Source organism: Panulirus ornatus, chromosome 3, assembly GCF_036320965.1.
Source record: "Panulirus ornatus isolate Po-2019 chromosome 3, ASM3632096v1, whole genome shotgun sequence".
NCBI classification, from domain to species: domain Eukaryota; kingdom Metazoa; phylum Arthropoda; class Malacostraca; order Decapoda; family Palinuridae; genus Panulirus; species Panulirus ornatus.
Genome location: NC_092226.1, coordinates 21,973,355 through 21,999,635, shown reverse-complemented (window position 1 = coordinate 21,999,635; position 26,281 = coordinate 21,973,355). Strand labels below are relative to the sequence as shown.

General features: G+C 41.9%; 1 protein-coding gene across 2 annotated transcripts in view; it reads right to left on the bottom strand.

Moving 5' to 3' along the window:
* kel (kelch protein) overlaps positions 1–26,281 on the bottom strand; it is a 300,707-nt gene that overhangs the window by 130,137 nt on the left and 144,289 nt on the right. For both annotated transcript variants that reach the window (XM_071685307.1, XM_071685298.1), the window contains 2 exons: positions 21,288–21,437; positions 3,271–3,377 (listed from right to left, as the gene is read on the bottom strand). In XM_071685307.1, the coding sequence (XP_071541408.1) occupies positions 3,271–3,377; positions 21,288–21,295 (115 nt within the window). In that variant the 5' untranslated portion in view covers positions 21,296–21,437. The remainder of the gene's footprint in view (positions 1–3,270; positions 3,378–21,287; positions 21,438–26,281) is intronic.

Below are 26,281 nucleotides of genomic sequence, written 5' to 3'. Positions count from 1 at the left end.
GTATTTCTCACATACATTCTTCAAAGCAAACACCTGATCCACACATCCTCTACCACTTCTGAAACCACACTGCTCTTTCCCAATCTGATGCTCTGTACATGCCTTCACCCTCTCAATCAATACCCTCCCATATAATTTACCAGGAATACTCAACAAACTTATACCTCTGTAATTTGAGCACTCACTCTTATCCCCTTTGCCTTTGTACAATGGCACTATGCACACATTCCGCCAATCCTCAGGCACCTCACCATGAGTCATGCATACATTAAATAACCTTACCAACCAGTCAATAATACAGTCACCCCCTTTTTTAAGAAATTCCACTGCAATACCATCCAAACCTGCTGCCTTGCCGGCTTTCATCTTCCACAAAGCTTTTACTACCTCTTCTCTGTTTACCAAATCATTTTCCCTAACCCTCTCACTTTGCACACCACCTCGACCAAAACACCCTATATCTGCCACTCCATCATCAAACACATTCAACAAACCTTCAAAATACTCACTCCATCTCCTTCTCACATCACCACTACTTGTTATCACCTCCCCATTTGTGCCCTTCACTGAAGTTCCAATGGAGGTCAAGAGAAAGGTGCAAGAGGTGAAAAAGAGGGCAAATGAGGGTTGGGGTGAGAGAGTATCATTAAATTTTAGGGAGAATAAAAAGATGTTCTGGAAGGAGGTAAATAAAGTGCGTAAGATAAGGGAGCAAATGGGAACATATACATATCAACATATAAACATAAACATAAATATATATTTTATTTATTTTGCTTTGTCGCTGTCTCCCGCATTAGCGAGGTAGGGCAAGGAAAGAGACGAAAGAATGGCCCAACCCGCCCACATACACATGTATATACATACATGTCCACACAAGCAAATATACATTCCTATACATCTCAATGTACACATATATATACACACACAGACATATACATATATACACAAGTACATAATTCATACTGTCTGCCTTTATTTGTTCCCATCGCCACCTCGCCACACGTGGAATAGCAACCCCCTCCCCCCTCCTGTGTGCGAGGTAATATATATATATATATATTTTTTTTGCTTTGTCGCTGTCTCCCGCGTTTGCGAGGTAGCGCAAGGAAACAGACGAAAGAAATGGCCCAACCCACCCCCATACACATGTATATACATACGTCCACACACGCAAATATACATACCTACACAGCTTTCCATGGTTTACCCCAGACGCTTCACATGCCTTGATTCAATCCACTGACAGCACGTCAACCCCGGTATACCACATCGCTCCAATTCACTCTATTCCTTGCCCTCCTTTCACCCTCCTGCATGTTCAGGCCCCGATCACACAAAATCTTTTTCACTCCATCTTTCCACCTCCAATTTGGTCTCCCTCTTCTCCTCGTTCCCTCCACCTCCGACACATATATCCTCTTGGTCAATCTTTCCTCACTCATTCTCTCCATGTGCCCAAACCATTTCAAAACACCCTCTTCTGTTCTCTCAACCACGCTCTTTTTATTTCCACACATCTCTCTTACCCCTACGTTACTTACTCGATCAAACCACCTCACACCACACATTGTCCTCAAACATCTCATTTCCAGCACATCCATCCTCCTGCGCACCACTCTATCCATAGCCCACGCCTCGCAACCATACAACATTGTTGGAACCACTATTCCTTCAAACATACCCATTTTTGCTTTCCGAGATAATGTTCTCGACTTCCACACATTCTTCAAGGCTCCCAGAATTTTCGCCCCCTCCCCCACCCTATGATTCACTTCCACTTCCATGGTTCCATCCGCTGCCAGATCCACTCCCAGATATATATATATATTTTTTTATTTTTTTTTTATTTTGCTTTGTCGCTGTCTCCCGCGTTTGTGAGGTAGCGCAAGGAAACAGATGAAAGAAATGGCCCAACCCACCCCCATACACATGTATATACACACACGTCCACACACGCAAATATACATACCTATACATCTCAATGTACACATATATATACACACACAGACACATACATATATACCCATGCACACAATTCACACTGCCTTTAATCATTCCCATCGCCACCTTGCCACACATGGAATACCATCCCCCTCCCCCCTCATGTGTGTGGGGTAGCGCTAGGAAAAGACAATAAAGGCCTCATTCGTTCCCACTCAGTCTCTAGCTGTCATGCAATAATGCCCGAAACCACAGCTCCCTTTCCACATCCAGGCCCCACACAGCTTTCCATGGTTTACCCCAGACGCTTCACATGCCCTGATTCAATCCACTGACAGCACATCAACCCCGGTATACCACATAAATACACAGATATATACATATATACACAGACATAAACGTAAATACATTTGTACATACTCATATTTGCTTTCCCTCATCCATTCCTGGCAACAGGCCGCACCACAGGAAACAACATTGCTTCCCCTGTGCCTCTGCAAGGTAGTGCCAGGAAAACAGATAGTTGAAAGGCTACATTTGTTCACACTCAGCTATTGTGTAATGCACCAAAACCACAGCTCCCTATACACATCCAGGCCCCACAGTCCACTGACAACACATCGACCCTGGTATACCACATCATTCCAATTCACTTTATTCCATGCACGCCTTTCACCCACCAGTATGTTCAGGCCCCGATCACTCAAAATCTTTTTCACTCCATCCTTTCACCTCCAATTTTGGTCTCCCACTTCTCCTTATTCCCTCCATCTCGGACACATATATTCTCTTTGTTAATCGTTCTTCACTCATTCTCACCATATGTCCAAACCCTCTTCTACTCTCTCAACCACACTCTTTTTATTACCACACATCTCTCTTACCCTTTCATTACTTACTCGATCAAACCACCTCACAACACATACTGTCCTCAAACATTTCATTTCCAACGCATCCACCCTCCTCCGTACAACCCTGTCTATAGTCCATGCCTCACAAACATATTTTACTATTCCACAAAATTCACTTATGGATATATGGATTTAGAAAGAGTCTTTCTCACATACTAGTTCATAAATTTTGTAGAGCTTGCATACTCATAAAAGGTTTACACTGTGTACTAAAAATAATTAAGTTCTTCAAAAAACTCTTAATTGGGTTCACTTTTTTTACATAAAACAAGTTTGACTCTGCCTGTGTTAATATATATCAAAAAGTAAAATGTTCTCAGTAAATTTACAGACAGGAAATTAATTAGCAATTTAAGATCTGGATTCCAGCACTTGGCATGAAACTGCATGGAAAGTAAAGCATGACAATACTCACTAGTAAACATGGCATGAAAGTATGGGCTGCAAGAAGCCAACACCATCTTATGAGCTGGAACTTCCATGCTGTCAGCAACTAAAACCACATCACACAGTTGACTTTGCCTGCAAAAATGATAAAACTTAAATTAGTTCAAACTATACACCTGAAAAATAATGATGTTCCATATCATACTCTTGGGAGTATTTAGACATGAAAGACTCCAACAAAACACAGTTGGATGAAGTCACTAAGCCATAAAAAGATCACTGTGGAATCCCTTGGCCCATTATGGGAATGATGTAACAATAACAGTAATACTGTGTAAGAAAAGTGCTTCTTCTTTTACACGAGAATAATTATGAGGCTCCCAACACACTATTATCATTTTTCCTTACAAGTTCTGCCATTTGGAGTCTACAACAAGATTCAAGAGGAAAACCTCCACCTGATAAAACTGAAATTTTTCCTGCAGTGTGGGAGCCTACTACAGATATGTGACCCATGGAAAGCAGAGAAAATAAAAATAGATATGAGGACAATCATCAAAAATGCTTGGATTTACCTGAAACTTCACTGAAACCAATGCTAATCTGAAAAAGACATCTCAGCGGAAAAAATTAAGAAAAAATTACTCTCAAATGTTCTTCCTCATCTAAAATATAACATAGAATAGTTCCTTTTCTCACCGTTCCCCTAATACAACTTCCTAACATGAGATAAAGTTTTAAGTAAAATGTAGTAACAAGCAAACACAACAAGAGGATTCCTAAGAAAAATCTATATACTGCAGAAATAAATGATGCATTATTATGGTAATCATTAAACAAGTGATAAAATATAAACTCTAAACAAGGTGGTTTTAAGAACTTAAGAGGAGCAAAAATTTATTCTGAAGACAGCAAGCTCTTCACACAATGATTGAAATGCTGTGTCTATGGTGCACGGAAAAGTTGCCACTAATACGAATATCATAGAAAAATTATTAAATCCCATAAAGTCCACAGTTTGGGGCAGTGAGTATGGCACACATAAAAACATGATATGAATAGATCTAAGCCATGGGTATCTAAGCATCTGGAGTAACACAGTGCTACATAAATTTGATAAATGCAGATATTAAAAATTAATAGACTTTTCCTTTCTAAGGCAAGGTCCTGCAAGCATCGAGATATATTCCCTGATACTATATGGATCAGGACTTTTCCTAACTTCATGAGTTTTGTTACGAAGCTTGTTTATAACATCACCCTCAGCTAATCATCGACACACACACCTACATGCAGCTCAGAGTCTACAATTCACAGATTATAGGCACCAACAGAAGGTGCTGAGAAGAGTTTTCTCTGAGAAAAGTAGTGGAAGGCACAGCAAGGTATGAAAATATAACAAAAACAAAATTTTGCAAACCTACATTTCTCTCCTCTGCAATGTCCTGCAGGCATGAGAGCAAACTCATGTGAAGGCAGTGGGTTTTGAAAACACTCAAATAAGACTAAATTCAAGGTAAAAAACAAATAACTTTAGCAAAGACTGGAGGAACACTGAAATCCAATTCTCCTGCTGGAGAAGGCCCCAAGCCACACATGGTGTAGATCTACGATGTCCATAGTACTATCAAACAAGAGAGGAAAAAGTGTTGAAGACCCTTTTACTACCTCTCCTCCAACAAAAGGTTTCTCAAGAGGACCATGGTAGAGACCATCCTTCTCACATCATGTGTTTTTGTGCAAAATCCAGGTGGAGCCAAAAAAGGTATCCATGTAAAGATACGATCTTCTTGAGAAGGGGTTCAAAGTGTACCAATAAAAGACAAGATCTTGTGTCTGGTTACAAAGTGTAATTCACTAACCATCCTTCCAGAGCCCAAGGATATAAGACAAGAATTATAAATACAGGTACCGAACCATTTACCAGGATTCCAGAAATCTGGATATTTTTGAAACTGGCTAGTTCTGAATGTGGCAGGCTTCATAGATCAAACAGACCCTGTTTTAGGAGGTTATTAATTTGTATCTCTTCAAAACAACTTCGTTATATATTTTTAATTGTTTATCAACATTTTAAGTCGCATTCCAGAAAATCCTGAAATCGGGGTTGCCTCTGGTGCCAAGCTTTCCGGATAAATGGTTTGGTACTTGTATCTATGCCTCTCCATTGTGAAAATGGCAATTTGCAGGTAATTCTCCATGAATTATCTGTATACCCTCTAACTTTCATCACACTATTCTTTGAGTTTCTATGTCTTCAACTATCACAAACAACCTTGAAAGGACTCAATAGTCTGCTTCTCTTTGCATTCCTTTGTACAGAAATTCATATGTATACATCTATTCATGATGTTACCTCACTAACATGCAAAATGTCAAATATACATACACATATATTCTTTCATACATATTTACCATTTCCTATATCAGCAAGGTAGCATCAAGAACAGATGACTGAGCATAAGAGGGAAAATTCTCACTTGGTCCCCTTCTCTGTTCCTTCTTTTGGAAAGTGAAATAGGAGGGGAGGATTTCCAGCCCCCCTCCCACCACTTTTAGACATCTTTTACAAAGTATAAGTAGAGCAGGAAAAGCTGCTCCCAAAACACTTGCCTCTCATAATCTTTCTTATCATGTATGACCAGGTGCATAATCACCATTAATTATACACTCATCCATCTCTTGCCATCCACTTTCAATTTTTTCATACATAAGTCATTTCTATATCTATTATACTTGATCGTCGTTTCCCGCATTAGTGAGGTCATGCCTGGAAAGAGATGAAGAAAGACACATCCATACATGACCTGTCATGCATTATGCAGCAAAACCCAGTCCCCTACCCACATCCACACCCCACAGACCTTTTCATGGTTTACCCCAGAAGTTTCACATTCCGTGGTTCAGTCCACTGACAACACATTGACCCCAGTATACCACATCAATCCAATTCACTCTATTCCATGCAGGATTTTCACCTTCCTGCATGTTCAGGCCCTGATCACTCAAAATCTTTTTCACTCCATCCTTCCACCTCTAATTTGGTTTCCCGCTTCTCCTCATTCCCTCCACTTCTGAGAAATTTATCCCCTTTCAACCTTACCTTATTCATTCTCTCCATATGTCCAAACCATTTCAATACATTCTTTATATCATTACACGTCTCCCTTACACTTTCGCTACTCACTTGATCAAACTACCCAACACCACATGGTGTCCTTAAACATTTGATTTCTAACACATGCACCCTCCTCTGCACAACCCTATCTATAGCCCATGCCTTGCAACCATATAATATTGTTAGACCTATTTCTTCAAACATACTTATTTTTGCTCTGAGATAATGTTTTCTTTCTTCATCGCTTCCAGAACGTTCGCCCCTCCCCCACCCTGTGACTTACTTCCACTTCCATGGTTCCATTTGCTGCCAAATCCACTCCTAGATATCTTCCTCCAATTTTTCTCCCTTCAAACTTGCATCCCAATTAACTTGTCCCATGTAACCATGCTTTTATTCATATTTACTCTCAACTTCCTCCTTTCACACACTCTTCCAAACTCAGTCATCAAATTCTGCAGTTTCTAACTCAAATCAGCCACCACTGTTGTATCACTGGCAAACAACTGACTGACTTCCCAGGCCCTCTCATCCCCAACAGACTGCATACATACCCCTTTCTCCAAATTATTTGCATTTTCTCCCTAACCATCCCCTTCATAAACAAATTAAACAACCATTGTGACATCACACACCCTTGCTGTAGACCAACTTTTGCTGGGAACCAATCATTCTCCTCTCCCTACTTGTACAAATGCCTTACATCCATGATAAAAACTTCTCACCACTTCTAGCAGCTTACTTCCAACACCATATATTCTTAAGGCCTTTCACAAAGCACTTCCAACAACCCTAACATAGCCTTCTCCAGATCCATAAATAACACATGCAAATCAATCTGTATTTCTAAGTATTTCTCACACATTCTTCAGAGCAAACACCTGATCCACATATCCTTTACGACTTCTGAAAGCACACTGCTCCTTCCCAATCTGATGCTTTGTACGTGCCTTCACACTCTCAATTTTCCAGGTATACTCAACAAATTCATGCCTCTGTAGTTTGGACACTCACCTTTATCCCCCTACGCTTTCATATAATGGCACTATACATGCATTCCTCCAATCTTCAGGCACTTCACCATGATCCATACATACAATGAATATCCTTAACAAGCAATCAACAACACAGTCACCCCCTTTCTTAATAAACTCAACTGCAATACCATCCACTCCTGCCGCCATGCCACACTTCATCTTCCATAAGGCTTTCACCACTTCTTTATTCACCAAACCACTCTCCATCACTCTCCCACTTCGCATATCATCCTGACCAAAACACCCTACATCTGCCATTCTATCATCAAACACATTTAATAACCTTTCAGATTCTCATTCCATCTCCTCTCCATCAGCACCTGTTATCACTTCCCCTTTTGCCCCCTTCACCAATGTCCCCATTTCTCATGTCTTTCAAACATTATTTACCTCCCTCAAAAACATCTTTTTATTCTCCCAAAAGTTTAATGATACTCTCTAACTCCAATTCTCATTTGCCCTTTTTCAACCCCTACACCTTCCTCTTGACCTCCTGCCACTTTCTCTTAAACAATCATTTGCACTCCTTCCTTGTAAGTACCATCCAAATGCCTCTCTTTTCTCTTTCACTAGCAACATTACTTCCTCATCCCACCACTCACTACCTTTTTTAATATGTCCATCTCCTGCCTTTCACATGCAACATGCATCACTTACACATGCCATCACTGCTTCCCTAAATACCTCCCATTCCTCACCCAAAACCCCTCACTTAATTTGCTCTCATCATTTGCCATTTTACTCTCAATTTCTCCTAGTATTTCTTCACACAAGTTTCCTTTCCAAGCTCACTTACTCTAACCACTCTTCTCCCTGACATTGTCTCCTCTTTTATGAAAACTTCTACAAATCTTCAACCTCACCTTCACAAGACAGTGATCAGACATCCCACCAGCTGCCCCTCTCAGCACATTTACATCAAAAAGTCTCTCTTTTACATGCCTATCAATTAATGCGAGAAATAGAAAAACAGATAGATTTGTGTGTAGCATTTATGGATCTGGAGAAGGCATATGATAAGAGTTGATAGAGATATTTTGTGGAAGGTATTAAGAGTACATGGTGTGGGAGGTAAGTTACTAGAGGCAGTCAAAAGATTTTATCAAGGATGTAAGGCATGTGTTCGAGTAGGTAGAGAAGAAAGTGACTGGTTCCTGGGGAAATGTTGGTTTGGGCAGGGTTGCGTGATGTCTCCATGGTTGTTTAATTTGTTTATGGATGGGGTTGTTAGGGAGGTGAATGCAAGAGTTTTGGAGAAGGGCAAGAATGCAGTCTGTTGTGGATGAGAGGGCTTGAGAAGTGAGTCAGTTGTTGTTTGCTGATGATACAGCGCTGGTGGTTGATTCAGGTGAGAAACTGCAGAGGTTGGTGATTGAGTTTGGTAAAGGGTGTGAAAGAAGAAAGCTGAGAATAAATGTGAATAAGAGCAAGGTTATTAAGTACAGCTGGGTTGAGGGACAAGCCAATTAGGTGGTAAGTTTAAATGGAGAAAAAACTGGAGGAAGTGAAGTGTTCTAGATATCTGGAAGTGGATTTGGCAGCAGATGGAACCATGGAATTGGAAGCGAGTCACAGGGTGGGGGAGGGGGCAAATGTTCTTGGAGCGTTGAAGAATGTGTGGAAGGCGAGGACATTATCTAGGAGAGCAAAAATGGGTATGTCTGAAGGAACAATGGTTCCAACAATGTTATATGGTTGTGAGGCATGGGCTATAGATAAGGTTGTGTGAAGGAGCGTGGATGTGTTGGAAATGAGATGTTTGAGGACAATATGTGGCCTGAGGTGATTTGATCAAGAAAGTAATGAAAGGGTAAGAGAGATGTGCAGTAATAATAAGAGGGTGTATTGAAATGGTTTGGTCACATGGAGAGAATGAGTGAAGATTGACAAATAGGATATATGTGTCAGAGGTGGAGGGAACAAGAAGTGGGAGACCAAATTGGAGGTGGATGGATGGAGTGAAAAAGATTTTGAGCAATTGGGGCCTGAACGTAGAGAAGGGTGAAAGGTGGGCAAGGAATAGAGTGAATTGGAACAATGTGGTATACTGGGGTCGACGTGCTGTCAATGGATTGAACCAGGGAATGGGAAGCATCTGAGGTAAACGAAGGAAAGTTTTGTGGGGCCTGGATGTGGAAATGGAGCTGTGGTTTTACACATGACAGCTAAAGACTGAGTGTGAATGAATGTGGCCTTTGTTGTCTTTTCCTAGCGCTACCTTGCGTGCATACGAGGGGGGAGGGTGCCATTTCATGTGTGGCGGGAATGGATGAAAATAGCATATATGAATATGTACATGTGTATATGTCTGGCGTGGGAGACAGCGGCAAAGTATAATAATATAATATATCATTTTCTTTTCTATTATACTTTTCTATTATATGTATATATATATATATATATATATATATATATATATATATATATATATATATATATATATATATATCTTTTTCTTTTCTTTTAAACTATTCGCCATTTCCCGCGTTAGCGAGGTAGCGTTAGGAACAGAGGACTGGGCCTTTTTTGGAATATCCTCACCTGGCCCCCTCTGTCCCTTCTTTTGGAAAAATTAAAAAAAAAACGAGAGGGGAGGATTTCCAGACCCCCGCTCCCTCCCCTTTTAGTCGCCTTCTACGGCACACAGGGAATACGTGGGAAGTATTCTTAATCCCCTATCCCCAGGGATACTATATATATATATTTTCTTTTAAACTATTCGCCGTTTCCCGCATTAGCGAGGTAGCGTTAGGAACAGAGGACTGGGCCTTTTTTGGAATATCCTCACCTGGCCCCCTCTGTTCCTTCTTTTGGAAAATTAAAAAAAAAACGAGAGGGGAGGATTTCCAGCCCCCCGTTCCCTCCCCTTTTAGTCGCCTTCTACGACGCGCAGGGAATACGTGGGAAGTATTCTTAATCCCCGATCCCCAGGGAAGGAGACTTGTGTGAGGAAGTACCAGGAGAGACTGAGTACAGAATGGAAAAAGGTGAGAACAATGGAAGTAAGGGGAGTGGGGGAGGAATGGGATGTATTTAGGGAATCAGTGATGGATTGCGCAAAAGATGCTTGTGGCATGAGAAGAGTGGGAGGTGGGTTGATTAGAAAGGGTAGTGAGTGGTGGGATGAATAAGTAAGATTATTAGTGAAAGAGAAGAGAGAGGCATTTGGACGATTTTTGCAGGGAAAAAATGCAATTGAGTGGGAGATGTATAAAAGAAAGAGACAGGAGGTCAAGAGAAAGGTGCAAGAGGTGAAAAAGAGGGTAAATGAGAGTTGGGGTGAGAGAGTATCATTAAATTTTAGGGAGAATAAAAAGATGTTCTGGAAGAAGGTAAATAAAGTGCGTAAGACAAGGGAGCAAATGGGAACTTCAGTGAAGGGCGCAAATGGGGAGGTGATAACAAGTAGTGGTGATGTGAGAAGGAGATGGAGTGAGTATTTTGAAGGTTTGTTGAATGTGTTTGATGATAGAGTGGCAGATATAGGGTGTTTTGGTCGAGGTGGTGTCCAAAGTGAGAGGGTTAGGGAAAATGATTCGGTAAACAGAGAAGAGGTGGTAAAAGCTTTGCGGATGATGAAAGCCGGCAAGGCAGCAGGTTTGGATGGTATTGCAGTGGAATTTATTAAAAAAGGGGGTGACTGTATTATTGACTGGTTGGTAAGGTTATTTAATGTATGTATGACTCATGGTGAGGTGCCTGAGGATTGGCGGAATGCGTGCATAGTGCCATTGTACAAAGGCAAAGGGGATAAGAGTGAGTGCTCAAATTGCAGAGGTATAAGTTTGTTGAGTATTCCTGGTAAATTATATGGGAGGGTATTGATTGAGAGGGTGAAGGCATGTACAGAGCATCAGATTGGGGAAGAGCAGTGTGGTTTCAGAAGTGGTAGAGGATGCGTGGATCAGGTGTTTGCTTTGAAGAATGTAAGTGAAAAATACTTAGAAAAGCAAATGGATTTGTATGTAGCATTTATGGATCTGGAGAAGGCATATAATAGAGTTGATAGGGATGCTCTGTGGAAGGTATTAAGAATATATGGTGTGGGAGGAAAGTTGTTAGAAGCAGTGAAAAGTTTTTATCGAGGATGTAAGGCACGTGTACGTGTAGGAAGAGAGGAAAGTGATTGGTTCTCAGTGAATGTAGGTTTGCGGCAGGGGTGTGTGATGTCTCCATGGTTGTTTAATTTGTTTATGGATGGGGTTGCTAGGGAGGAAAATGCAAGAATTTTGGAAAGAGGGGCAAGTATGAAGTCTGTTGGGGATGAGAGAGCTTGGGAAGTGAGTCATTTGTTGTTCGCTGATGATACAGTGCTGGTGGCTGATTCATGTGAGAAACTGCAGAAGCTGGTGACTGAGTTTGGTAAAGTGTGTGAAAGAAGAAAGTTAAGAGTAAATGTGAATAAGAGCAAGGTTATTAGGTACAGTAGGGTTGAGGATCAAGTCAATTGGGAGGTAAGTTTGAATGGAGAAAAACTGGAGGAAGTAAAGTGTTTTAGATATCTGGGAGTGGATCTGGCAGCGGATGGAACCATGGAAGCGGAAGTGGATCAAAGGGTGGGGGAGGGGGCGAAAATCCTGGGAGCCTTGAAGAATGTGTGGAAGTTGAGAACATTATCTCGGAAAGCAAAAATGGGTATGTCTGAAGGAATAGTGGTTCCAACAATGTTGTATGGTTGCGAGACGTGGGCTATGGATAGAGTTGTGCGCAGGAGGATGGATGTGCTGGAAATGAGATGTTTGAGGACAATGTGTGGTGTGAGGTGGTTTGATCGAGTAAGTAACGTAAGGGTAAGAGAGATGTGTGGAAATAAAAAGAGCGTGGTTGAGAGAGCAGAAGAAGGTGTTTTGAAATGGTTTGGTCACATGGAGAGAATGAGTGGGGAAAGATTGACCAAGAGGATATATATGTCAGAGGTGGAGGGAACGAGAAGCGGGAGACCAAATTGGAGGTGGAAAGATGTAGTGAAAAAGATTTTGAGTGATCGGGGCCTGAACATGCAGGAGGGTGAAAGGCGTGCAAGGAATAGAGTGAATTGGAACGATGTGGTATACCGGGGTTATTTTAACTTTCTAAAAATGAGAAACAGAAGGAGTCACGCAGAGAGTGCTCATCCTCCTCGTAAACTCAGATTGGGGTGTCTAAATGTGTGTGGATGTAACCAAGATGTGAAAAAAGGAGAGATAGGTAGTGTGTTTGAGGAAAGGAACCTGGATGTTTTGGCTCTGAGTGAAACAAAGCTCAAGGGTAAAGGGGAAGAGTGGTTTGGGAATGTCTTGGGAGTAAAGTCAGGGGTTACTGAGAGGACAAGAGCAAGGGAAGGAGTAGCAGTACTCCTGAAACAGGAGTTGTGGGAGTATGTGATAGAATGTAAGAAAGTAAATTCTCGATTAATATGGGTAAAACTGAAAGTTGATGGAGAGAGATAGGTGATTATTGGTGCATATGCACCTGGGCATGAGAAGATCATGAGAGGCAAGTGTTTTGGGAGCAGCTGAATGAGTGTGTTAGTGGTTTTGATGCACGCGACCGGGTTATAGTGATGGGTGATTTGAATGCAAAGGTGAGTAATGTGGCAGTTGAGGGAATAATTGGTATACATAGGGTGTTCAGTGTTGTAAATGGAAATGGTGAAGAGCTTGTAGATCTATGTGCTGAAAATGGACAGTTGATTGGGAATACCTGGTTTAAAAAGAGAGATATACATAAGTATACGTAAGTAGGAGAGGTGGCCAGAAAGCGTTATTGGATTACGTGTTAATTGATAGGCATGCGAAAGAGAGACTTTTGGATGTTAATGTGCTGAGAGGTGCAACTGGAGGGATGTCTGATCATTATCTTGTGGAGGCTAAGGTGAAGATTTGTAGAGGTTTTCAGAAAAGAAGAGAGAATGTTGGGGTGAAGAGAGTGGTGAGAGTAAGTGAGCTTGGGAAGGAGACTTGTGTGAGGAAGTACCAGGAGAGACTGAGTACAGAATGGAAAAAGGTGAGAACAATGGAAGTAAGGGGAGTGGGGGAGGAATGGGATGTATTTAGGGAAGCAGTGATGGCTTGCGCAAAAGATGCTTGTGGTATGAGAAGCGTGGGAGGTGGGCAGATTAGAAAGGGTAGTGAGTGGTGGGATGAAGAAGTAAGATTATTAGTGAAAGAGAAGAGAGAGGCATTTGGATGATTTTTGCAGGGAAATAATGCAAATGAGTGGGAGATGTATAAAAGAAAGAGGCAGGAGGTCAAGAGAAAGGTGCAAGAGGTGAAAAAAAGGGCAAATGAGAGTTGGGGTGAGAGAGTATCATTAAATTTTAGGGAGAAGAAAAAGATTTTTTGGAAGGAGGTAAATAAAGTCCATAAGACAAGGGAACAAACAGGAACCTCAGTGAAGGGGGCTAATGGAGATGTGATAACAAGTAGTGGTGATGTGAGAAGGAGATGGAGTGAGTATTTTGAAGGTTTGTTGAATGTGTTTGATGATGGAGTGGCCGATATAGGGTGTTTTGGTCGAGGTGGTGTGCAAAGTGAGAGGGTTAGGGAAAATGATTTGGTAAACAGAGAAGAGGTAGTAAAAGCTTTGCGGGAGATGAAAGCCGGCAAGGCAGGGGGTTTGAATGGCATCGCAGTGGAATTTATAAAAAAAAGGGGGTGACTTTATTGCTGACTGGTTGGTAAGGTTATTCAATGTATGTATGATTCATGGTGAGGTGCCTGAGGATTGGTGGGATGCTTGCATAGTGCCATTGTATAAAGGCAAAGGGGACAAAGGTGAGTGCTCAAATTACAGAGGTATAAGTTTGTTGAGTATTCCTGGGAAATTATATGGGAGGGTATTGATTGAGAGGGTGAAGGCATGTACGGAGCATCAGATTGGAGAAGAGCAGTGTGGTTTCAGAAGTGGTAGAGGATGTGTGGATCAGGTGTTTGCTTTGAAGAATGTATGTGAGAAATACTTAGAAAAACAAATGGATTTGTATGTAGCATTTATGGATCTGGAGAAGGCAAATGACAGAGTTGATAGAGATGCTCTGTGGAAGGTATTAAGAATACATGGTGTGGGAGGCACGTTGTTAGAAGCAGTGAAAAGTTTTTATCGAGGATGTAAGGCATGTGTAGATGTAGGAAGAGAGGAAAGTGATTGGTTCTCAGTGAATGTAGGTTTGTGGCAGGGGTGTGTGATGTCTCCATGGTCATTTAATTTGTTTATGGATGGGGTTGTTAGGGAGGTGAATGCATGAGTTTTGGAAAGAGGGGCAAGTATGCAGTCTGTTGTGGATGAAAGAGCTTGGGAAGTGAGTCAGTTGTTGTTCGCTGATGATACATTGCTGGTGGCTGATTCATGTGAGAAACTGCAGAAGCTGGTGACTGAGTTTGGTAAAGTGTGCAAAAGAAGAAAGCTGAGAGTAAATGTGAAGAGCAAGGTTATTAGGTACAGTAGGGTTGAGGGACAAGTCAACTGGGAGGTAAGTTTGAATGGAGAAAAACTGGAGGAAGTGAAGTGTTTTAGATATCTGGGAGTGGATTTGGCAGCAGATGGAACCTTGGAAGCTGAAGTGAATCATGGGGTGGGGGAGGGGGCGAAAGTTCAGGGAGCGTTGAAGAATGTGTGGAAGTCGAGAACATTATCTTGGAAAGCAAAAATGGGTATGTTTGAAGGAATAGTGATTCCAACAATGTTTTATGGTTGCAAGGCGTGGGCTATGGACAGAGTTGTGCGGAGTAGGGTGGGTGTGCTGGAAATGAGATGTTTGAGGACAATATGTGGAGTGAGGTGGTTTGATCGAGTAAGTAAATAATAGGGTAAGAGAAATGTGTGGTAATAAAAAGAGTGTGGTTGAGAGAGCAGAAGAGGGTGTTTTGAAATGGTTTGGTCACATGGAGAGAATGAGTGAGGAAAGATTGATCAAGAGGATATATGTGTCAGAGGTGGAGGGAACGAGAAGTGGGAGACCAAATTGGAGGTGGAAAGATGTAGTGAAAAAGATTTTGAGTGATCGGGGCCTGAACATGCAGGAGGGTGAAAGGCGTGCAAGGAATAGAGTGAATTGGAACGATGTGGTATACCGGGGTCAACAGGCTGTCAATGGATTGAGCCCAATTGAATATCCTCACCAACCAGTGAACAACACAGTCACCCTCTTTTTTAATAAATTTCACTGCAATACCATCCAAACCCGCTACCTTGCCGGCTTTCATCTTCCGCAAAGCTTTCAGTACCTCTTCTCTGTTTACCAAATCATTCTCCCTGACCCTCTCACTTCGCACACCACCTCGACCAAAACACCCTATATCTGAGACTCTATCATGTAACGCATTCAACAAACCTTCAATATACTCACTCCATCTCCTTCTCACATCACCACTACTTGTTATTACCTCCCCATTAGCCCCTTCACCGATGTTCCCATTTGTTCTCTTGTCTTACGCACTTTATTTACCTCCTTCCAAAACATCTTTTCATTCTCCCTAAACTTTAATGATACTTTCTCACCCCATCTCTCATTTGCCCTCTTTTTCACCTCTTGCACCTTTCTCTTGACCTCCTGCTTCTTTCTTTCACACATCTTCCAGTCATTTGCACTATTTCCCTACAAAAATTGTCCAAATGCCTCTCTCTTCTCTTTCACTAATAATCTTACTTCTTCATCCCACCACTCACTACCCTTTCTAATCTGCCCATCTCCCACGCTTCTCATGTCACAAGCATCTTTTGCGCAAGCCATCACTGCTTCCCTAAATTCATCCCATTACTCCCCTTATGTCCTTTGCTCTCAACTTTTTCCATTCTGCACTCAGTCTCTCCTGGTACTTCCTCACAAGTCTCCTTCCCAAGCTCACTTACTCTTACCACTCTCTTCACCCCAACATTCTCTCCTCTATACTGAAAACCTCTACAAATCTTCACCTCTGCCTCCACACATATTCCCAGCGTGTTGTAGAGGGCAACTAAGAGGGGAGGGAGCGGTGGGCTGGAAATCCTTCCCTTCTATTTTTTAATCCCCCCACCCCCCCCCAAAAAAAAAAAAGAATAGACAGCAGGGCCAAGAGAGGATATTTCCTCTTAGGGCTCAGTCCTCTGTTCTTCACGCTACCTCGCAGATGTGGGAAATGGTGAATATGTATGAAAAAAAATTTATTTATTTATTTTTTTTTTTTGCTTTGTCGCTGTCTCCCGCGTTTGCGAGGTAGCGTAAGGAAACAGACGAAAGAAATGGCCCAACCCACCCCCATACACATGTATATACATACGTCCACACACGCAAATATACATACCTACACAGCTTTCCATGGTTTACCCCAGACGCTTCACATGCCCTGATTCAATCCATTGACAGCACGTCAACCCCGGTATACCACATCGATCCAATTCACTCTATTCCTTGCCCTCCTTTCCCCCTCCTGCATGTTCAGGCCCCGATCACACAAAATCCCCCTCACTCCACCCCTCCACCTCCAATTTGGTCTCCCACTTCTCCTCGTTCCCTCTACCTCCGACACACATATCCTCTTGGTCAATCTTTCCTCACTCACTCTCTCCATGTGCCCAAACCATTTCAAAACACCCTCTTCTGCTCTCTCAACCACACTCTTTTTATTTCCACACATCTCTCTTACCCTTACGTTACTTACTCGATCAAACCACCTCACACCACACATTGTCCTCAAACATCTCATTTCCAGCACATCCATCCTCCTGCGCACAACTCTATCCATAGCCCACGCCTCGCAACCATACAACATTGTTGGAACCACTATTCCTTCAAACATACCCATTTTTGCTTTCCGAGATAATGTTCTCGACTTCCACACATTCTTCAAGGCTCCCAGAATTTTCGCCCCCTCCCCCACCCTATGATCCACTTCCGCTTCCATGGTTCCATCCGCTGCCAAATCCACTCCCAGATATCTAAAACACTTTACTTCCTCCAGTTTTTCTCCATTCAACCTTACCTCCCAATTGACTTGACCCTCAACCCTACTGTACCTAATAACCTTGCTCTTATTCACATTTACTCTTAACTTTCTTCTTTCACACACTTTACCAAACTCAGTCACCAGCTTCTGCAGTTTCTCACATGAATCAGCCACCAGCACTGTATCATCAGTGAACAACAACTGACTCACTTCCCAAGCTCTCTCATCCCCAACAGACATCACACTTGCCCCTCCCTCCAAATCTCTTGCACTCACCTCCCTAACAACCCCATCCATAAACAAATTAAACAACCATGGAGACATCACACACCCCTGCTGCAAACCTACATTCACTGAGAACCAATCACTTTCCTCTCTTCCTACACGTACACATGCCTTACATCCTCGATAAAAACTTTTCACCGCTTCTAACAACTTGCCTTCCACACCATATATTCTTAATACCTTCCACAGAGCATCTCTATCAACTCTATCATATGCCTTCTCCAGATCCATAAATGCTACATACAAATCCATTTGCTTTTCTAAGTATTTCTCACATACATTCTTCAAAGCAAACACCTGATCCACACATCCTCTACCACTTCTGAAACCACACTGCTCTTCCCCAATCTGATGCTCTGTACATGCCTTCACCCTCTCAATCAATACCCTCCCATATAATTTACCAGGAACACTCAACAAACTTATACCTCTGTAATTTGAGCACTCACTCTTATCCCCTTTGCCTTTGTACAATGGCACTATGCACGCATTCCGCCAATCCTCAGGCACCTTACCATGAGTCATTTTTTTTTTTTTTTTTTTTGTCGCTGTCTCCCGCGTTTGCGAGGTAGCGCAAGGAAACAGACGAAAGAAATGGCCCAACCCACCCCCATACACATATATATACATACGTCCACACACGCAAATATACATACCTACACAGCTTTCCATGGTTTACCCCAGACGCTTCACATGCCCTGATTCAATCCACTGACAGCACATCAACCCCGGTATACCACATCGCTCCAATTCACTCTATTCCTTGCCCTCCTTTCACCCTCCTGCATGTTCAGGCCCCGATCACACAAAATCTTTTTCACTCCATCTTTCCACCTCCAATTTGGTCTCCCTCCTCCCCTCGTTCCCTCCACCTCCGACACATATATCCTCTTGGTCAATCTTCCCTCACTCATTCTCTCCATGTGCCCAAACCATTTCAAAACACCCTCTTCTGCTCTCTCAACCACGCTCTTTTTATTTCCACACATCTCTCTTACCCTTACGTTACTTACTCGATCAAACCACCTCACACCACACATTGTCCTCAAACATCTCATTTCCAGCACATCCATCCTCCTGCGCACAACTCTATCCATAGCCCACGCCTCGCAACCATACAACATTGTTGGAACCACTATTCCTTCAAACATACCCATTTTTGCTTTCCGAGATAATGTTCTCGACTTCCACACACTCTTCAAGGCTCCCAGAATTTTCGCCCCCTCCCCCACCCTATGATCCACTTCCGCTTCCATGGTTCCATCTGCTGCCAGATCCACTCCCAGATATCTAAAACACTTTACTTCCTCCAGTTTTTCTCCATTCAAACTCACCTCCCAATTGACTTGACCCTCAACCCTACTGTACCTAATAACCTTGCTCTTATTCACATTTACTCTTAACTTTCTTCTTTCACACACTTTACCAAACTCAGTCACCAGCTTCTGCAGTTTCTCACATGAATCAGACACCAGCGCTGTATCATCAGCGAACAACAACTGACTCACTTCCCAAGCTCTCTCATCCCCAACAGACTTCATACTTGCCCCTCTTTCCAAAACTCTTGCATTCACCTCCCTAACAACCCCATCCATAAACAAATTAAACAGCCATGGAGACATCACACACCCCTGCCGCAAACCTACATTCACTGAGAACCAATCACTTTCCTCTCTTCCTACACGTACACATGCCTTACATCCTCGATAAAAACTTTTCACTGCTTCTAACAACTTGCCTCCCACACCATATATTCCTAATACCTTCCAAAGAGCATCTCTATCAACTCTATCATATGCCTTCTCCAGATCCATAAATGCTACATACAAATCCATTTGCTTTTCTAAGTATTTCTCACATACATTCTTCAAAGCAAACACCTGATCCACACATCCTCTACCACTTCTGAAACCACACTGCTCTTCCCCAATCTGATGCTCTGTACATGCCTTCACCCTCTCAATCAATACCCTCCCATATAATTTACCAGGAATACTCAACAAACTTATACCTCTGTAATTTGAGCACTCACTCTTATCCCCTTTGCCTTTGTACAATGGCACTATGCACGCATTCCGCCAATCCTCAGGCACCTCCTCATGAGTCATACATACATTAAATAACCTTACCAACCAGTCAACAATACAGTCACCCCCTTTTTTAATAAATTCCACTGCAATACCATCCAAACCTGCTGCCTTGCCGGCTTTCATCTTCCGCAAAGCTTTTACTACCTCTTCTCTGTTTACCAAATCATTTTCCCTAACCCTCTCACTTTGCACACCACCTCGACCAAAACACCCTATATTTTGCCACTCTATCATCAAACACATTCAACAAACCTTCAAAATACTCACTCCATCTCCTTCTCACATCACCACTACTTGTTATCACCTCCCCATTTGCGCCCTTCACTGAAGTTCCCATTTGCTCCCTTGTCTTACGCATTTTAGTTACCTCCTTCCAGAACATCTTTTTATTCTCCCTAAAATTTAATGATACTCTCTCACCCCAACTCTCATTTGCCCTTTTTTTTCACCTCTTGCACCTTTCTCTTGACCTCCTGTCTCTTTCTTTTATACGTCTCCCACTCAACTGCATTTTTTCCCTGCAAAAATCGTCCAAATGCCTCTCTCTTCTCTTTCACTAATACTCTTACTTCTTCATCCCACCACTCACTACCCTCTCTAATCAACCCACCTCCCACTCTTCTCATGCCACAAGCATCTTTTGCGCAATCCATCACTGATTCCCTAAATACATCCCATTCCTCCCCCACTCCCCTTACTTCCATTGTTCTCACCTTTTTCCATTCTGTACTCAGTCTCTCCTGGTACTTCCTCACACAAGTCTCCTTCCCAAGCTCACTTACTCTCACCACCCTCTTCACAACCTCACAACCTTACTTACCAACCAGTCAATAATACAGTCACCCCCTTTTTTAATAAATTCCACTGCAATACCATCCAAACCTGCTGCCTTGCCGGCTTTCATCATCCGCAAAGCTTTTACTACCTCTTCTCTGTTTGCCAAATCATTTTCCCTAACCCTCTCACTTTGCACACCACCTCGACCAAAACACCCTATATCTGCCACTCTATCATCAAACACATTCAACAAACCTTCAAAATACTCACTCAATCTCCTTCTCACATCACCACTACTTGTTATTACCTCCCCATTTGTGCCCTTCGCTGAAGTTCCCATTAGCTCCCTTGTCTTACGCACTTTATTTACCTCCTTCCAGAACATCTTTTTATTCTCCCTAAAATTTAATGATACTCTCTCACCCCAACTCTCATTTGCCCTCTTTTTCATATAAAAAAATTTATATAAATATATATATATAATGTGAGCTTATCCCTGGGGATAGGGGATTAAGAATACTTCCCACGTATTCCCTGCGTGTCGTAGAAGGCGACTAAAAGGGGAGGGAGTGGGGGGCTGGAAGTCCTCCCCTCTCGTTTTTTTTTTAATTTTCTGAAAGAAGGAACAGAGAATTGGGCCAGGTGAGGGTATTCCCTCAAAGGCCCAGTCCTCTGTTCTTAATGCTACCTCGCTAACACGGGAAATGGCGAATAGTTTAAAAGAAAAAAAAGATATAATGTGAGCCATCCATTTCCTATTTTGTCAAAGGCTTCAGTCATGGAAAAAAATTCCTAATATATCTCTTTGTCAGAAACAAATACTAATTCTGGCTTACCTTCGCATCAAATTTAAGTTATCAAAAGCTCGTGGAAAGTGCTGTGGATTTCTGTAGGGCAGCTTATGTTTGGTCTCTGACCGTGGAATGTGTTTCTGAGAACTCTCATCCAGGGAATTCTGGCTGGCATGACGTAGCAGCAGCCTGTTACTGAAATAAAAATAGTACCACATCACAATCATATAAATAATTAATAAGATTTGTAAAGGTGACTGGGAGATTACTTTCGTATGAACTTCTACAAGTAAATACAGGTACCACTCAATTCAAGTGATAGTTATGTTCTTAAAAACTGTCACATAAATAAAATATGATATGCAATGGATATTAGGGAGTTTCATTATTCCTATAACAATACCAAATATGGTGCTGATGGTCAAGGGAGTTCAGCAATTTTGTCACTAGATGTTAATGGCTGGTCCTCTTTACGAGTGCTCTTTTTCTTCAAATAGAGATCTATGGTTGTCTGTTTAGCATTCAGTACTTTCTCATTAAAGATTTCTTTATACCACCTGATGTCAGCTAGGACATCTCAGGCCATCTTCCAACTCTGTTCTGTGCTTAGTTTACCCTCATCAATTATAGAAAGTTTGTGATTCTCGCATGGTGCTGGCGACGCTACACCACCATGCTGCCAGCCCAATAATGATCACTTTACTCCAAATTTAAGCCCACGAAAATTGAAAATAATAAGGTGTAAAAAGACCGTGCGCTTTATCAAAAATTTGGCCTAAATCAAATACACATAAGGCAATGTTAGAAAATTATACCAGTGTAATTCATTCAGGGAATAATAAAGTTATTTTCAACCAATCAGTTTTCAAGTCTTAACAACATAAAAAGAATATCTACAAATTAAAAACAGGTTATGAACAAGAATCATGCTTGGATTATAAATGAATTCTACATATCCATTCAAATGGGAGACCTGTACATACACACAACAATTTATAAGAAAAGAGAAAAAAAGTGCCAATCCAACTCTAGCCCAGGTAACTAATGAAGCTCTAGTGCAAGATATAAATGATGCTCCAGTTGTTGAAATCAGTGAAGCTCAAGTCAAAGAGAAACATGAAGCTCTAGTTCTGAAATCTAGTGAAGCCCCAATCTTTGGGAATAATGATGTTCCATCCAAAGTGTTTAGTGATGCTCCACACCAGAAATCTTGTGAGGCTCAACAATTATCCCATATCCTTCTGCTTGAAACCATAATACATTATGAATCATTTGAAAATTTGATAGGCAAGTTTGGAAAGTTAGTAAGACTCTAGCCTGGAGATTAGAGAGGCTCCAGTCCTTGAGACAAGCAAGACTCTAGCTAAGGAAACTTGAGGTTCCAGTCTCTAAAATTTACCCTAAGTCCTTCTGCAAGAGTGCACCCAGTGATCAAAATCCTCTAAAATTTTGATGGGCATTCTAGTATGACTCAAATTTAGGAGACTAGAGAAGCTCCACTACTGAGGCTCTAGTCCTTGAGACTAGTGAGCTTCAATTCTTGAAGGCTAACAAGGCTCTCTCCTAAAACACTGGTGAGGCTCCAGCTTAAGTTCTCAGCACAGGGTATCAACCCTTTGACCTCATCATCTTTGTCTCCACCAATCTTCCATGCCACAGAACTCCACAGAATGTAAAACAAAAAACTTTTGACAATTACAGTGGTTTAGGTGACAGCCCTGGGTACTGTTGAAGCTCCAGCCCAGGAGAATAAAGAAACTCCACCTAAGAGGCAATTGAGGCTCCAGTCCAGGAGATTTGCGAGACTCAAGCCTGGGAGATTAGCAAGGCTCTTGTTCTTGGAACAAGTGAGGCTCTAGTTCTAGGGGTAGTAAGACTTTTGTCCTTAAGACTAATGAGGCTCCAGTACTTAAGTCTTACCCCGAGTCCTTACAAAATTTTGATACATTGTAAGACTTTGGCCTGAAAAATTACTGTGGCTCCAGTCCATCCCTCTCCTTGACACAAGTGAGGCTCCAGTTTGGGAGATTTAGAAGGCTTGTTTTTAAGACTACTGAAGTGAGATTCTAGTCCAGAAGGCATCTGAGGTTCCACCCTAGGGGATTAATGAGGCTCTAGCTCTGGAGTCTAGTAAGGATCCTGTTCTTAAGATTAGTGAGATTCCAGTGCTTAGACATTCCAAATGCTTCTGCATACCATGTTTGTGTTATTAGGCTATCTTCCTTAACTAGACTTGTTTGCAATCATCAAATAATGATTAATATGCTACTTTACTTAACCATTCATCTAAATTTCTCCTATAAGGTTTTTGGAGGTGTTCCATAATTCACTATGTAAACTTAAGTGAATGAGATATGCAAAAGAGAAAGCAGCTAGAGGTCAAGAGCAAGGTGCAGGGGCTGAAAGAAGGCAAATGAGATTTGGGATCAGAGAGTATTAGCAAACTTCAGGGAGAATAAGAAAATGCTCTGAAAAGTGTATAGTGCAAGGAAAACAAAAGCAGAAATTTAACACCATAAGAGGGACAAGAAGGAAAGTGGTAACATGCAAAGAAAAGATAAACAGGATATGGAATGAGTATTTTGAAGGACTGTTGACTGTGTCAGATGACAGGGTGGCAGATATGGCATGTTTGGGATAAGGAGGTAAGCAGAGTAAGAGCCATGGCAAATGTCTCAGTTAAAAGAGAAGTGCTAGTGAAAGCATAGGTTGAAGCATGGGAAAGTAGCTTGAATGAATGGGATTGCAGTTCATTTTCCAGAAAATAATAAGGTCTGTTGAGTGGCTGCTGAGGATCTTCAGAGTATGTATGAACCAAAGGGAGTCTAAAGGTACTTGTGATTTTTAGAAGCGTTTCACTTCATCTTTCCAGATCAAATAGCACTCCCCACTACAATCATCTACAACCAGAGAGTAAAAAGTGTTACATTCAATACAAAAATCCAATAGCATGGGGGTTATGGAAAGGGAAATGTGGGGTTAATTTTTTTTTTTTTTTTGCCGCTGTCTCCCGCGTTTGCGAGGTAGCGCAAGGAAACAGACGAAAGAAATGGCCCAACCCACCCCCATACACATGTATATACATATGTCCACACACGCAAATATACATAACTACACAGCTTTCCATGGTTTACCCCAGACGCTTCACATGCCCTGATTCAATCCATTGACAGCACGTCAACCCCGGTATACCACATCGATCCAATTCACTCTATTCCTTGCCCTCCTTTCACCCTCCTGCATGTTCAGGCCCCGATCACACAAAATCTTTTTCACTCCATCTTTCCACCTCCAATTTGGTCTCCCACTTATCCTCGTTCCCTCCACCTCCGACACATATATCCTCTTGGTCAATCTCTCCTCACTCATTCTCTCCATGTGCCCAAACCATTTCAAAACACCCTCTTCTGCTCTCTCAACCACGCTCTTTTTATTTCCACACATCTCTCTTACCCTTACGTTACTTACTCGATCAAACCACCTCACACCACACATTGTCCTCAAACATCTCATTTCCAGCACATCCATCCTCCTGCGCACAACTCTATCCATAGCCCACGCCTCACAACCATACAACATTGTTGGAACCACTATTCCTTCAAACATACCCATTTTTGCTTTCCAAGATAATGTTCTCGACTTCCACACATTCTTCAAGGCTCCCAGAATTTTCGCCCCCTCCCCCAACCTATGATCCACTTCCGCTTCCATGGTTCCATCCGCTGCCAGATCCACTCCCAGATATCTAAAACACTTTACTTCCTCCAGTTTTTCTCCATTCAAACTTACCTCCCAATTGACTTGACTCTCAACCCTACTGTACCTAATAACCTTGCTCTTATTTACATTTACTCTTAACTTTCTTCTTTCACACACTTTACTAAACTCAGTCACCAGCTTCTGCAGTTTCTCACATGAATCAGCCACCAGCGCTGCATCATCAGCGAACAACAACTGACTCACTGACATACCCATTTTTGCTTTCCGAGATAATGTTCTCGACTTCCACACATTCTTCAAGGCTCCCAGGATTTTCGCCCCCTCCCCCACCCTATGATCCACTTCCGCTTCCATGGTTCCATCCGCTGCCAGATCCACTCCCAGATATCTAAAACACTTTACTTCCTCCAGTTTTTCTCCATTCAAACTTACCTCCCAATTGACTTGACCCTCAACCCTACTGTACCTAATAACCTTGCTCTTATTCACATTTACTCTTAACTTTCTTCTTTCACACACTTTACTAAACTCAGTCACCAGCTTCTGCAGTTTCTCACATGAATCAGCCACCAGCGCTGTATCATCAGCGAACAACAACTGACTCACTTCCCAAGCTCTCTCATCCCCAACAGACTTCATACTTGCCCCTCTTTCCAAAATTCTTGCATTCACCTCCCTAACAACCCCATCCATAAACAAATTAAACAACCATGGAGACATCACACACCCCTGCCGCAAACCTACATTTACTGAGAACCAATCACTTTCCTCTCTTCCTACACGTACACATGCCTTACATCCTCGATAAAAACTTTTCACTGCTTCTAACAACTTGCCTCCCACACCATATATTCTTAATACCTTCCACAGAGCATCTCTATCAACTCTATCATATGCCTTCTCCAGATCCATAAATGCTACATACAAATCCATTTGCTTTTCTAAGTATTTCTCACATACATTCTTCAAAGCAAACACCTGATCCACACATCCTCTACCACTTCTGAAACCACACTGTTCTTCCCCAATCTGATGCTCTGCACATGCCTTCACCCTCTCAATCAATACACTCCCATATAATGGCCGCGTTAAATTATAATTCATATTATTAACTGATACAAAAATAAACATAAACAAACTTGTCTACCACAAAGGTAAACTTATAAATGTCACAGTTTAAAGGTTGATAAACCTTACTTTGTAAGGTTTACCAACTTTTAAACTGTGACATCTATAATCTTTTTGGCATACGTTCAACTGCAATACACACCACCTGAGACAAAGTCTCCGTGCCACTATTTGAGATTATGTGCCAAGTG